General features: G+C 40.2%; 1 protein-coding gene across 2 annotated transcripts in view; it reads left to right on the forward strand.

Annotated features, from left to right (window-relative positions):
- The window catches only part of SLC26A7 (solute carrier family 26 member 7), a 156,202-nt gene that overhangs the window by 127,226 nt on the left and 16,891 nt on the right, over nt 1-12,085 (forward strand). For both annotated transcript variants that reach the window (XM_042466074.1, XM_042466075.1), the window contains 4 exons: nt 152-218; nt 1,550-1,690; nt 5,314-5,362; nt 10,289-10,392. In XM_042466074.1, the coding sequence (XP_042322008.1) occupies nt 152-218; nt 1,550-1,690; nt 5,314-5,362; nt 10,289-10,392 (361 nt within the window). The remainder of the gene's footprint in view (nt 1-151; nt 219-1,549; nt 1,691-5,313; nt 5,363-10,288; nt 10,393-12,085) is intronic.

Consider the following 12,085-nt stretch of genomic DNA (forward strand, 5'->3'; position numbering starts at 1 on the left):
GTGTCTTCATGAAGTTAGTGTCAGCTCTGTCTGACACACTGAAATTACCAGGTGCCAGAAGGAAACTGTAAACTGTTTAAAAGACTGCCCTAGGCCATTTACATCCAAGATGAACACTGCTTTATTTTCTCTTTTTATGTATTTGTTACAGAGCAAGAACACTGAGCTTGAAACAGATGAAAGAAGCAGAATGCAGATTCAAAACAGAATCAGATAGTGTAAGCTTAATCTTTTTGTTATTATTTATAACGTAAGAAAGTAAAATTTCAGCCTGGAGAATGCTCTCATCTTTTCGGCAAACACTCATATTTCAAGTCTGTGCCTCTGCTACTTGTGTGCTGAGAGAGAGAGAGAGAGAGAGAGAGAGAGAGAGAGAGAGAGAGATTCTTATTATATATAACCTCAATTGAGAACCATATTAACCAAGCAACAGTTGGCATGCAATTGACATCCCCTTGACATTCCAGATTTAAGGGATGGAATGGCTTAGTGGTTAAGATGCCAATTCTGATAATCAGAAGACTGGAAGGTTGGCAATTTGAGGCCCCAGTGTTGCATGGTGGGGTGAGCTACTGTCGTTAGTCCCAGCTTCTGCCAACCTAGCAGTTCAAAAGCATACAAATGCAAGTAGATAGATAGGTATCACTTCTCAGTGGGAAGGTAACAGCATTCAGTGCAGTCCTGCTGGCCACATGACCACCAGAGAAGTCCTCGGACAATGCTGGCTCTTTGGCTGAGAAGCGGAGATGAGCACTGCCCCCTACAGTCAGTTATGACCAGACATTTATGTCAAGGGACTACCTTTACTTTACTGGCATTGAAGACAGTACTGGCTGGTATGCACATCTGCCAAGCCCACATCTACAAATAATATCCTTTTCCAGTTTTCACAACTGGTCTATGCCCAATTCTGTCAGGGTTACTTTCCATTTTAAAACTGTATGTATTTACATCCTATTGTCTCTGTTACTGCTGGATACCTTTAAGTCACTTCCAACTTATAGCTATCCCAAGATGATCCTATCATGTGTTCATTTTGGCAAGGTTTGTTCAGAGTGGGCTTGTTATTGCTGACTTCTTAGGCTGAGAGAGTATGACATGCTCAGAGGGCTTCCTTGGCTGAGCAGGGATTCAAACCATGGTCTCCCAGAGTTCTAGTTCAACATTCAAACCACTACACTATACTGGCTCTTCCTTGAGGATTGGATAGTATAAAATATGCCCACCTCATAGGCAATTAAGGAAGTGTTGAGTGGAACAAGCTGGTTGAACTTCACGATAAAAATACATCATGCATCCCTAATGTAGTATGTTTTGGGTGGTATAAAAATGTCTGAGGGAATCTAGAATTCTCACATTTCTTCAGTCCTTATGTTGGCAGTTTAAACCCTTGTCCCATTATGATTCTGTGGGTTGTGTGGGTTAGCCTGTGACTGAGGCATGACTGGTTGGGTAGTAACTGGGTTGGGTAGTAATTTTTAATAAAGTCATGTTTGATTGTTTTGATTTTAAATGCTGTATTTTCTAAACTTTTTTTTGTGTTTCAAAGGAGTCCTTACAACAGGTGAAAATAATTTCTATAAACAATCCACTAGTTTTTCTGAATGCTAAGAAATTTCACATGGACATATCAAGAATAATCCAGAAGGAGAGCACGTGGATACAGCAGCTACCTGAAGATATGAACAAGGTAGGGCACAGACCTTGGAAAAATAACAGCTCCCAGAATCCCCCAGCCAGCATGGCCAGCACAACCTCTGGTAAAGTATGCTTTCTGATGGAGTACAATTTTTGGTCCATGATTTTCATCTATATGACAAAAGAGAAAATCAAATCGTACTCTAGAATCGCACTTTAGAGTTCCAGACCCCCCTGTGAAAATGGAGACTCACTGATATTCAAGCCCCATAGTGTGCCACAAGGGCATGCCCCATTGAAATTAATGGGGGGATCACTCTTCCGTGAATATTCAAGACCGCGAATCTCAAGTCTGTGAGAACGGAGGGGCGACTGTATAGTTGAGTTGAGTTTCTTATGTGTTTGGTATAGTTAAGTAGTTCCCCCTCTTTTTTCTTTCCCCCTCTTTTCTTCCATATTCTAGTCAGTTGTCACAATAATTGATGTGTTTGTACAGTAGTACTGTATATATTATCTTCTTTTATTTTTGTATTGTTTTAAAAATTCAATAAAAGTGTGATATGACAGGACTGAAAGGAGTTAGCCAAGAATCATTTAGCTATCCTATACAAGTTCCGATCAAATTTGCTGATGTACTTTCTAGACCCCATGCTATAATTGTTTTGAGAAAACTTGGAGAGTAGGTGAGGTGCCAAAGAAATGGAGAAGGGCAAACATGCTATGGATGTCATTTATCTGGATTTTAGCAAAGTATTTAATCAGGTCCCCTATAATATTTCAATTAGCAAACTGATTAAATGTGGAATAGATGGGAACACTGTTAGATGGATCTACAATTGGTTGGAAAACCATGCTTAAAGGTTTGTTATCAGTGACTGTGCTTCAGACTGGAAGGAAGTATCAAATAGATGGCACATGCCATGAAGCCTCTTCCAACTTTATCATTCTATGACTCTATGACACTAACATGGTATGCTTACATTTCGACAATTAAGGCAACAGATCAATTCAGCCATTTTGTTGGCTTACCCTCACCGTGAAACCTTTACACCGTGTGAGTGTAGATTCTGGGCCAAAAGTTTATGTGCCTACTGGCTCCCTTGCTGTTCAAACTTCAAATAAGCAGATACTGCCAGTAATGGGCAGTGGGTTGGTTTTCGTCTCTGTTGCAGAAGAATGTGAGCAGAAAGGAAAAGTCTGTCTTAACCTGAAATATTTAGAAGGCAGTGATGTAGTCCGTGGGTGTCGTAATTTGCACTAGGCAAGTGCCTGGTTCCTTTATGTCTTTTAAGGAATCTGACCCCCTAAAAGCTTGTCTGGAAAATCCCACAGCTCAGATATCTGGGAACTATTTATTTTACCCCTGTGTAGTAAGTGTGAGTGATTTGGCAAAATTCAAGCCAAATTCAATTTCTGCAGAGGCAGAGTATTTATGTTGATTTTGGTTAGATATGGCTGAAGGTACAAGAGCTTAATTTTCAGAACAGCAGATCATCCGTCACATATAAACAAGGCCCTCAATTATATGAATGCTAAACCCCATTGGAAATTAAGGTTTGAGGCTATGGGAATAGATCCAGATATAGGAATCTAGAAGCATGATTTGAAGCAGGCCTGAGAAAATAATAACCTGCTTGGAGCTGAAAAGCCAGGAGCCTAGAAACTGGTGATAGATAAAATACAGGATACAGTTTCGGGGGTGGGGGCATATAGTTATGATATTAAGCATGTACGTATCCCAAAGCCTGTAAAAATTTGGGTGTTTTTAAAACTACAACTCCCATATTCTCCGGCCAGCACAGTCTTGAAAAAAAAGAAACCTTTTCAAGTGCTGATATATTTGCACATACTTCTCCTTCTTTCTGAAACCTAACAAAAAGGGAAATTGTACATAGTAAATTAACAATCCAACAAAGGTAATGTACAAGGGTGGGGTGTTGGAGGAAGGGCAAACCTGTGAGCACAGAGGAGGAACTCTCAAATTTATGAAGAATACATCTGTCAGTGATATGCCTAAATGGAAGCTACATGCTCATATCTTCCAATTGTCCCTATCTGGCAGGAATGACCTTGATTAATTCCATCATCCCACTTTTTCAGTTCCTTTTAAAATGTTCCAGTTTCTCTTTGCTGCTTCTACTTGCCTCCTTTGTCCTTAGCTTACTTCATTTGTTGCAAACTGAGTTCAAAGTGCAAAGGCAGTGTGGGGATAGGAGAAGGAGTCATAATGTGGCCCTTCCCAGTAATCACAGGCAAAAGCAAACTGCTGCAGCCTCTTCTAGCTTATGTGTTCTCCCTTAGTAATAAAATTTGCCACCTTGCCCACACTTTGACGTTGCTTGTCCACATGAGTCCTGGTTTCCATCTGTGAAATATTGGCAAGTATGCATATTCAGATATACTATGTTAATGAATGTTGATTATACTGTGCTAATGATTACAACAATTGTTTTTGTGCCCTTTTCTGGGCTACTTGGAAGCATTTAACTGGCCACTCTGGGACAGGTTGCTAGAGCAGATAGACTTTCGGTTTTATCTAGCAAGGCTTTTAAGTTTTAAAGCAGGAGAGCAAAATGTGGGAAGCAAGCTTCTGCTGTTGACCTCTATTATCTTTGCCTGCAGATAAAAGCATATTTAAAGATATTGGAAATTAAATTATGATTTGTACTTGCCCTGAAAACTAGGATTGGACAATCTGGATCAAAATCTCATTGCCAATCCTGATGTGCAGAACAAACAAAACACTTCTTTTGCTTCCTAGCAGGAAAGAAAGTATGGAACATAGCAGGCAGGAGAAGGTAGAGATGTATATCCTAAGGCTACATGAAAGTTTATTCACTTGGCATGAAATGATAGTGTAACATAACTTCTAAACTAGTCATATGTGTCTCTATGGGGAGTTGGTTTGCCTTGGGTAATAATAATGTTTTCATCAGCATTAAAATTAACCAATACTTTCCATCTGTTACTGCTGGTAATCAGATCAGATGCACATGGTTGGTTTTTGTTTTTGTTCTGCATCCTTATTATTCATCAGTGGTATAATGTGATATCAGTGATATAAGCTATGTTGCAGATCTGAAATTAACTCATGAAGAAACAATGAATCTGTAGTATATTGTGATAGCAGCCTGATACCACTTTGACTCTCATGGCTCTATCCTATGGAATTTTGGGATTTGTAGTTTGGTGAGATACTTTTAAATCTTTGATAGGGAGCTATACTGCATTAGTTCAGGGAAGCACAGTTGAGCTCTCTATCAGGAATCCTAAATTCCTCATTTTGGGCTGCAGAACTTGAGGTACAAACCCCAAAATTCCACATAATGGTGTCATGATGCTTAAAAGTCATTAAACCAGCTCTGCAGCATGGTCCAGGGTTAGTACATAACTTTGCAAGCTAATTGCAGTTTGTGTTACTAACAAGCCCTTTAGACCAGTGGCTTCACTTGGCCCACTACCTATTTGAGACTTCTCTCCCAGAAGTACTTATCACCATGGTTAATGTTCAGGGATTCAAAGAGCTGAAGTACAAAACATCTGGAAAGACAGAGGCTGTGAACAATTAATATAGACTATTCACAAAACTGCTATATTAGCATAGCTAATTTTGGAAATCAAAAAGTAGAAGACTGTTTTTCATCAATGATTCATTTATCTTTCTTTTTGCTTCAGTGTGAACAGAACACATTGCTCACTCCAGTATCCAATGGAAATTGCCATGGTGAGTTTACTGTTTGCAACATACATATGAGACACACACTTAATTTTTTGAGATTCAGTGTCAGACTGTTAATGCTTGATCAACAATCAAACCTACCATACCATTTGCCCATTGTTTTCTCTGTGCCATGGAGGTGAATGAAAAGCCTAGAGCCAGGAATGGGGAAAACTGATGAATTTGAGCAGGGCCAATTTTGGCCCACTGGGCCCTTCCTCAGGCTGCATGCCTTCCCATACTGCCAAACTTTTATGGCAAAGTGGAAAGCACCATTAAAATAAACAGGATTGTCCCCATCAAAAGGAACCTAATCTGAAGACAAACATGTCAATAAAGGGGCAGCCCTTTCATCTGTAAATGAAACCCCAAATGAGGCAGAATCGATTTTTGTTTTTAGCTTGGAGCAGCATGCTTCAAAACTAGCGATGTGAAACACTCCAAGCTTTGATTTTGAATTTTTCCAGGTCACAGCTTCATTTTTCTCCCACCCTTGATTGGTATTATATTTGTATCTTTGTGATGACTACATGCAGTGAAACCACACACATTTTGTAACACATTTTCTGAATTTGTGTATTTATTTTGCACAATTTGCCTATCACATATACAACTTTCCCCCATTAAAGCCTATACATCCTCAAAGATAATATGTTTAAGCTATTCACATTTTAAAATACAAACATTGTTTTGAATTTTGTTTCTTGGAAACACCAAGCTATGGCAAGGTGCAATTTATTTCAGAAGAAGACAATGTGGACTCTTTTTATTTTTCTCTTTTGAGTTATATGTAATGCATTGATCTTTGATGTATACTTTGTTCTTCTTTATAGTTATGTTTTAAAGAATTTTTAAAACTAATAAAGGTTATGTTTAAAAAAAATCTTTCATGGCTGTCCTCACCATTCCTAATCTTCTTCTGATTTCTTGACTGCAGTCTCCATTCTGATCAATGTTTGATCCAAGATATGGGAATTTTTAAAAACTATTTCAATTTCTTCATTGTTTAGGTTCAACATATGTAGATCCTCTGAGTTCATTATTTTTGTTTCTATTTAGCAACAAGCTTGCCTTTATGCTTTTGTCCTTGACCTTCCTTAGAAATTGGGAACTCTCCATAACATTAAAAAAAACCCCAACAATGAAGTATTATGGAGCTGTGCATCAACCTGGAGGCCTTGAAACTCCAACAGTGTCTGCCCCTCTCCTATTTAAGGAAATCAATAACCACAAGGGAAAAAAACCAAGTATTGTGGAATTTTCAAAGCTTTCTATGTCATTGTTTGTCTTTCATTATCTCAGAGTGTCAGATTTTCTTTTTCTTTTGGATGCTTTTGAATTGGTTGTAGAGAGGATTGAATTAAAGCCTAGCAGTCCCCTTAAGTCTATTCTTAGTTACTGTCAATTTGGAGTTTCCTTTCTTTGATACTACTTTCTGTTTTGTCCCCTTGCAGTATATTTATGCATATACAATTAAATAAGCCAATAAACCTCTGGTGCTGCAGACTCAAAAGGCACTGGATCTTTGAGTACTCTTTGAAAAGGATTTGGTGCCACTATAAATCCACATAGTGCTAGCATCTAAGCTAGCATCTAAGTCCCTTGAATAATTTCAAATTGCTTTATATTCTTTGTCAAAACTGTTTAGTTTAAACCATTTCATTATAAACTTCTAGCCTTTTATCCAGAGCTCTTTAGTTGATAATATATAAAAGGTTGATTCATGAAAACCCCCTCAAGAACCCTAGAACTTTTAGGGTGTTTGGGGCTGAAGCATGGTAGACAGGTTCTTATTAATTTTGCTACTTGCAGAGACTTGAAAAGGAAGGGATAATTACTTTTCCCATCCATTATCCATTATTTCTGAAACATCCTTAAATATGAACTCTCACAAGCATCAAGTGTACTTTGAAATACTCTCCATGTGTTAAGTGTAGCTTTCTCCCAAGTAAGTGTACAGAGAACAGATTGCAAGCAAGATTTATCATTCCTGGCAGGGCACAATGACTATTGCTGTCTTAATGTTTCTTAGGGCTTGATGATTTGTTACATTTTTGATTGATAAAGTCCAGAGAACAATATAGGGAACCTTTGTGATCCAATTTTGTGATATCAATTTGAGGAGAGGCTCAGCCTGTCCAGAAATAAGAAGTATGGTCCTCTTGCCACTCATCTTTCTGTCAGAGCCATGGGGAATGTGTAGTTGGAATTGTAGCTTCCAGTATCCCTCATGACAGGATGTGATGGTTAGAGCTGATAGGAGTTGCTGTCCATGTAGGCCACAAATTGCCTACTTCTGTTCTTCCAGGAAAGGCAAGGGGCAATTGTCCATTGTGGATGACTGTTTTGAGGTGTCTTGAAGTGGCAGCTCCTCGAAACTTTCGTGCCTTGGTCCTTTCTCAGAAAGCAGGGCTGGAGTTGTGGCTCCTAAAGCTTCTTCCCTTGGCAAAATAGGAAAAATATGAGATGAAGTGAAGGAAGGAACAGGAACTGACAAAAGACCCTGTAATGACTGGGCCCTCCAGTCATTTGGGGACTTCCCCTGAACCACAAAGGGTTAATCTGGGGGGAGGTACATGCTAATGAGAGCTGACATCACATGCTAATGAGCAGCTACATCATAGCTGACGTTAGACTCACCTGGCCAATCAGCAGTGCCAGAGCGGCCTTTTCAAGAAGGTTCCAGAGAGGACTTTAAATACCCTGTAGAACCATGCTTCCTTTGTTCTCCATCTTTGTGTCTGTTTGGGGAAACCAGCTGTGTGCTTGCACGGAGGTAAGCAAAAGAGCTAGGCCATGAGGGCCAGCTCTCTGCATCCAAAAACTCAACATGGACTGCAAATCCCATCACTGTGTGAGTAGATAGGGAATGTGTTAGTTAGTGCGCTTAGGTTTTCTTATGTTATCTAATAGCTTGCCTGAAATGAACTCTTTGTAACTATGCTTTCTATACCTGCAAGGCAAGAAGGCTTTGCATGAGTGATGTCCTCTTATCCTAATCTATTTCTTTAAAATAAATATCTTTCTTTAAAAGTATCTGCTGTCTCTCTCTGCTCCTGTACACGCGTCTTAAGCTCAGTTTACTGGTTGCTGTAAGCTAGCAAGGAAGGAATCTAGAGATCCCTAGCAAGTCTCAGTGTGTGCTTGGGGGAAACATAGGTTGTTTGGAAAATTCACTGAGTGGTGGCAGCGAGTTAGGACCTCAAGGGGTCTCATTCCGCTCAGCAGGGAGTGGGAATAGAGACCTAGGAGATCCTAGAAGGGAAGTGTTTAAAGGGACTCCCTGGGAGTAATAGCCACACACAGGGCTAATTGGTCCCCAGGGATCACCACATGGTTGGCAGCGGTGGTTTTCGGACTTTTGGAAGCATTGCTTGCTAGGCAAGGGTGTTTTCCGCTTTGGGAGCTATAGTTTCAGCTAGGTACTTTGAAGAAAGGTTGGATTCTTGGACTCTTTCTCTCTGTTTTTTTTCTCACTCTCTTTTGCCTGCCTGGGGGCGGGGGGGGGGGGGCGGGAAAAGAAAACTCTGTGCTGGATTTCTTCTCTCTCTGTTTCTCTCACTCTCTTTTCTTTGTGTGGGTCTGCTCTGGTGTGAGGAGAAGGGGGGTAGCCTTCCTTTTCAAACAGAGAGTAGGCTTGAGGTTTTTTCTTTCTTTCCTCGTCTCCTTGGGAGGAGAAGAGAGGTAAAGGATCTGTGGACTCTTGGAGGCACAAGGTTCGGGACCTGTTGCCTGTGTGTGTGTTGCTGTTAATAGGGAAAGGAGGGGTGGCTTTGTCCACAGCATCCCTTTAAACCTAACAGCTGGGAATTCTGTTGAGCTGAGAGCCAACAGGCAGAGATCAAGCTTGCCAAAAAACTGAGATCTGATCATTTTCTCCAAGAGGTGTGCTGGAGACAAAGAAATTGCAAGTGACTTTTTCTCTCTCTCTCTTTTCTCTCTCTTCAAGTGAGGGGGAGGGGGAGCAGGGATCACCACAGACCCCCAAAGCTGTACCATGCCAGAAGGGGTGGTAATGAAGAGATACAAAGGAAAGTCAGAAAGGAAGAATGAGATGACAAACATTAATGGAAACTGGGTAGCACTCACACTCCCTCACAACTTAAGAGTAAAAGAGAACAATTATTAAATAAAACAGGGGAAATATTCAGTAAAATTGGGAGATTGAGATGATCTAGAGCAAGATTGTGCAATTATACAGAGCTTGCACAATCCACACCTCCAGCTGGATCTAAGAGAGCTAGAACCTCCGACTCCCTTCATCCCACATTTTTAAAATTACGTTTTTATTTTACTTTTATTTCAAAATGTCCCCACCTCCTCTGTGAATCTGCTAGAGTAACAGTTTGCATCATTTCAGTTTGCATCATTCCAATACTTCATGGTTTTACCCCTTTGGGTCCAAAAGAGGCCTTTTTAAAAGCAGGAGCTAAACCCTCTCTTGGGCCTATAACAGTGTGTTGGAGGAGAGGAAGAAAAATATAGCACAATTGATCTGACTGCAGTGTTTCAAAGCCTGTTGCACTAGCAGATTCCTTGAAGAGGCAGGAACATTTTGAAATACAAGCCTGATAAGCTACACAAGTAAAAGCTACACATGGTAGGATAGTAGTGAATATTGTATTCTGATGCTCTTATTTGATAACCCTCATCACTTCCACTCTGTCAAAATGGTGACTGCAGTGAAGTCCTGCAGCTCTCTAGAGCTCTAGAGTAGCCAAAAATGGGGTGGGGTAGGCTTCCAGGGGATTCCATTCCTTCCATAGAAGATTGCAAGGATTACTGGTTCAGGCAGCCCAGATTCAGGTTATGGGAACTGAGGTTCAAAACCATGTGGAAGGCCAAAGCTTGCCACATGTTTTGCCATAATAGCAATAATAACAACAGTATGATGATTCTGATGATGCTGATGTGTTTCAACTATCCATACAGGAGAGTCTTCATTACAGCAGTGTACCAGTGCAAAACAGACTTTAATATTTGACTGCAGTGGCCTGACGTTCTTTGACTACACTGGAATCTCAGTATTGACTCAGGTATGTATTACCTTCTGTATGCATTTTATTCCACCCAGTGCAGCTGATGGCTTGGGGGCACTCAGTCTTTGTTGTTTTTGTTGTGTGTCTTCAAGTGTAAGACTTCAAGTCTAAGACCATATTTTTATGGTCTGTGGCTGCTCCGAAATTATAGAATGGTCTTCTGGAAGAGATCTGTCTTATTGCCTCCTTGGAAGCATTCAGGAGGGCACTTAAGACGGATCTCTTCCGGTGAGCTTACCCACCTGACCTCATGTAAGAAACATTGTTCCACCTTCTGACCATTGCATAATTGTATTGTATTGTTATACGATGATGACTTAGTTTTAATGTAATTATCTTTTACAGTATTTTATTGATGTGGTTCTGTATGTATTTTACTGGGTTGTAATTCCAGCTCGATCCATCTGGGAGAGGCGGGAAAATATAAATACATGTTGTTGTTGTTGTTGTTGTTGTTATATCATGGGGTTTTCTTGGCAAGTTTCTTCAGAGGGGGGTTGCCATTGCCATCCTCTGAGGTTGAGAGAGTGTGACTTGGCCATACTCAGTTTACATGGCTAAGCAGAATTTGAACTCTGCTCTCCAGAGTCATAGTCTGATTCTCAAACTACTTATATACATTGGTCTAAAATTTAAATGAGCTATCCAAGGTGCTGAACCTATTTTAGCCTCTTAGCTGATTTAAAGTTCAGAATAAAAACAATTCACTGCTTCCCTGACAAAGAAGCCATCAGCTATAATTGAAGATTCTTACCTTTCTGTAAGTGTTCTTTGGGTAGGACTGACACTGTGTTGCTCCCACACAGTTTGAACAAAGAGGTGGCCTGGGATCTAGTTGTGTTTGTCTTGTGATAAAAGAAACTGAATCAGTGGAGATAGGAATAGGTAATTCTCCTTCCACAGACAGTGTATCCCTTCCCATAACAGGAATTTTTTCCTGCTTTCTGCATCACCCAAAACATTTGCTCCAGAGAGTTTCCCAATTTTCCTGCACAGATACTGGGGACATGTAAGCATTGCAAGGGGAGGGGGAATTGGCTACTCCTGGCTTGTGCCCTATGGAGCCAAAAGCTTTGAGACCGCAGAAACAAATGGCCAGTTAAATAGATCTATTACATTGTGGAAAATATAGGGTAAAAATACACTGACCAGGGAGCTGGTATAAAAAGTCTCTGATCAGAGAGCTGAAGGGAAATATTCTGGACTGGGCAAAACATCATATGGATTTTGAAAATAAAATCAGAAAGGACAGGAAGACACCCTGGAACTTTAAAAGAATGTTCTCCCCCCCCCCCCCCCCGCCATCAGTCTGGATACACCTTCTGATAGTAAAAAACTTCCTTCTTTGGGAAATTTGTCTTTCCTTCCAAATTACCACAGCCCCACAGTTCATACTTGCATATTTCTGTGTACCGAATAAACACAAAATGTTTATGGTATTTCCAGAGCTTTGGAAAAGTTACTTTTTTAAAAAAAACCTCTTGGCCATGAACTTTGGACTACATTTGCCCTGCTCACTGGTAAATTCTGTGCATTATACTCCAAGAAAAATAAGGTTTAAAAGCTCTAGGTGTTTCTTATTTTTTAAATTTATACAAATTTCATACATCCACGTTTGTTGCTTGGTGACACAGCATGGGTTAAGGAATCTCTGTGTGAAATGCCTGGTTAAACACCACTGATAGAATTA

This window comes from Sceloporus undulatus, chromosome 4 (genome assembly GCF_019175285.1).
Source record: "Sceloporus undulatus isolate JIND9_A2432 ecotype Alabama chromosome 4, SceUnd_v1.1, whole genome shotgun sequence".
NCBI lineage: Eukaryota > Metazoa > Chordata > Lepidosauria > Squamata > Phrynosomatidae > Sceloporus > Sceloporus undulatus.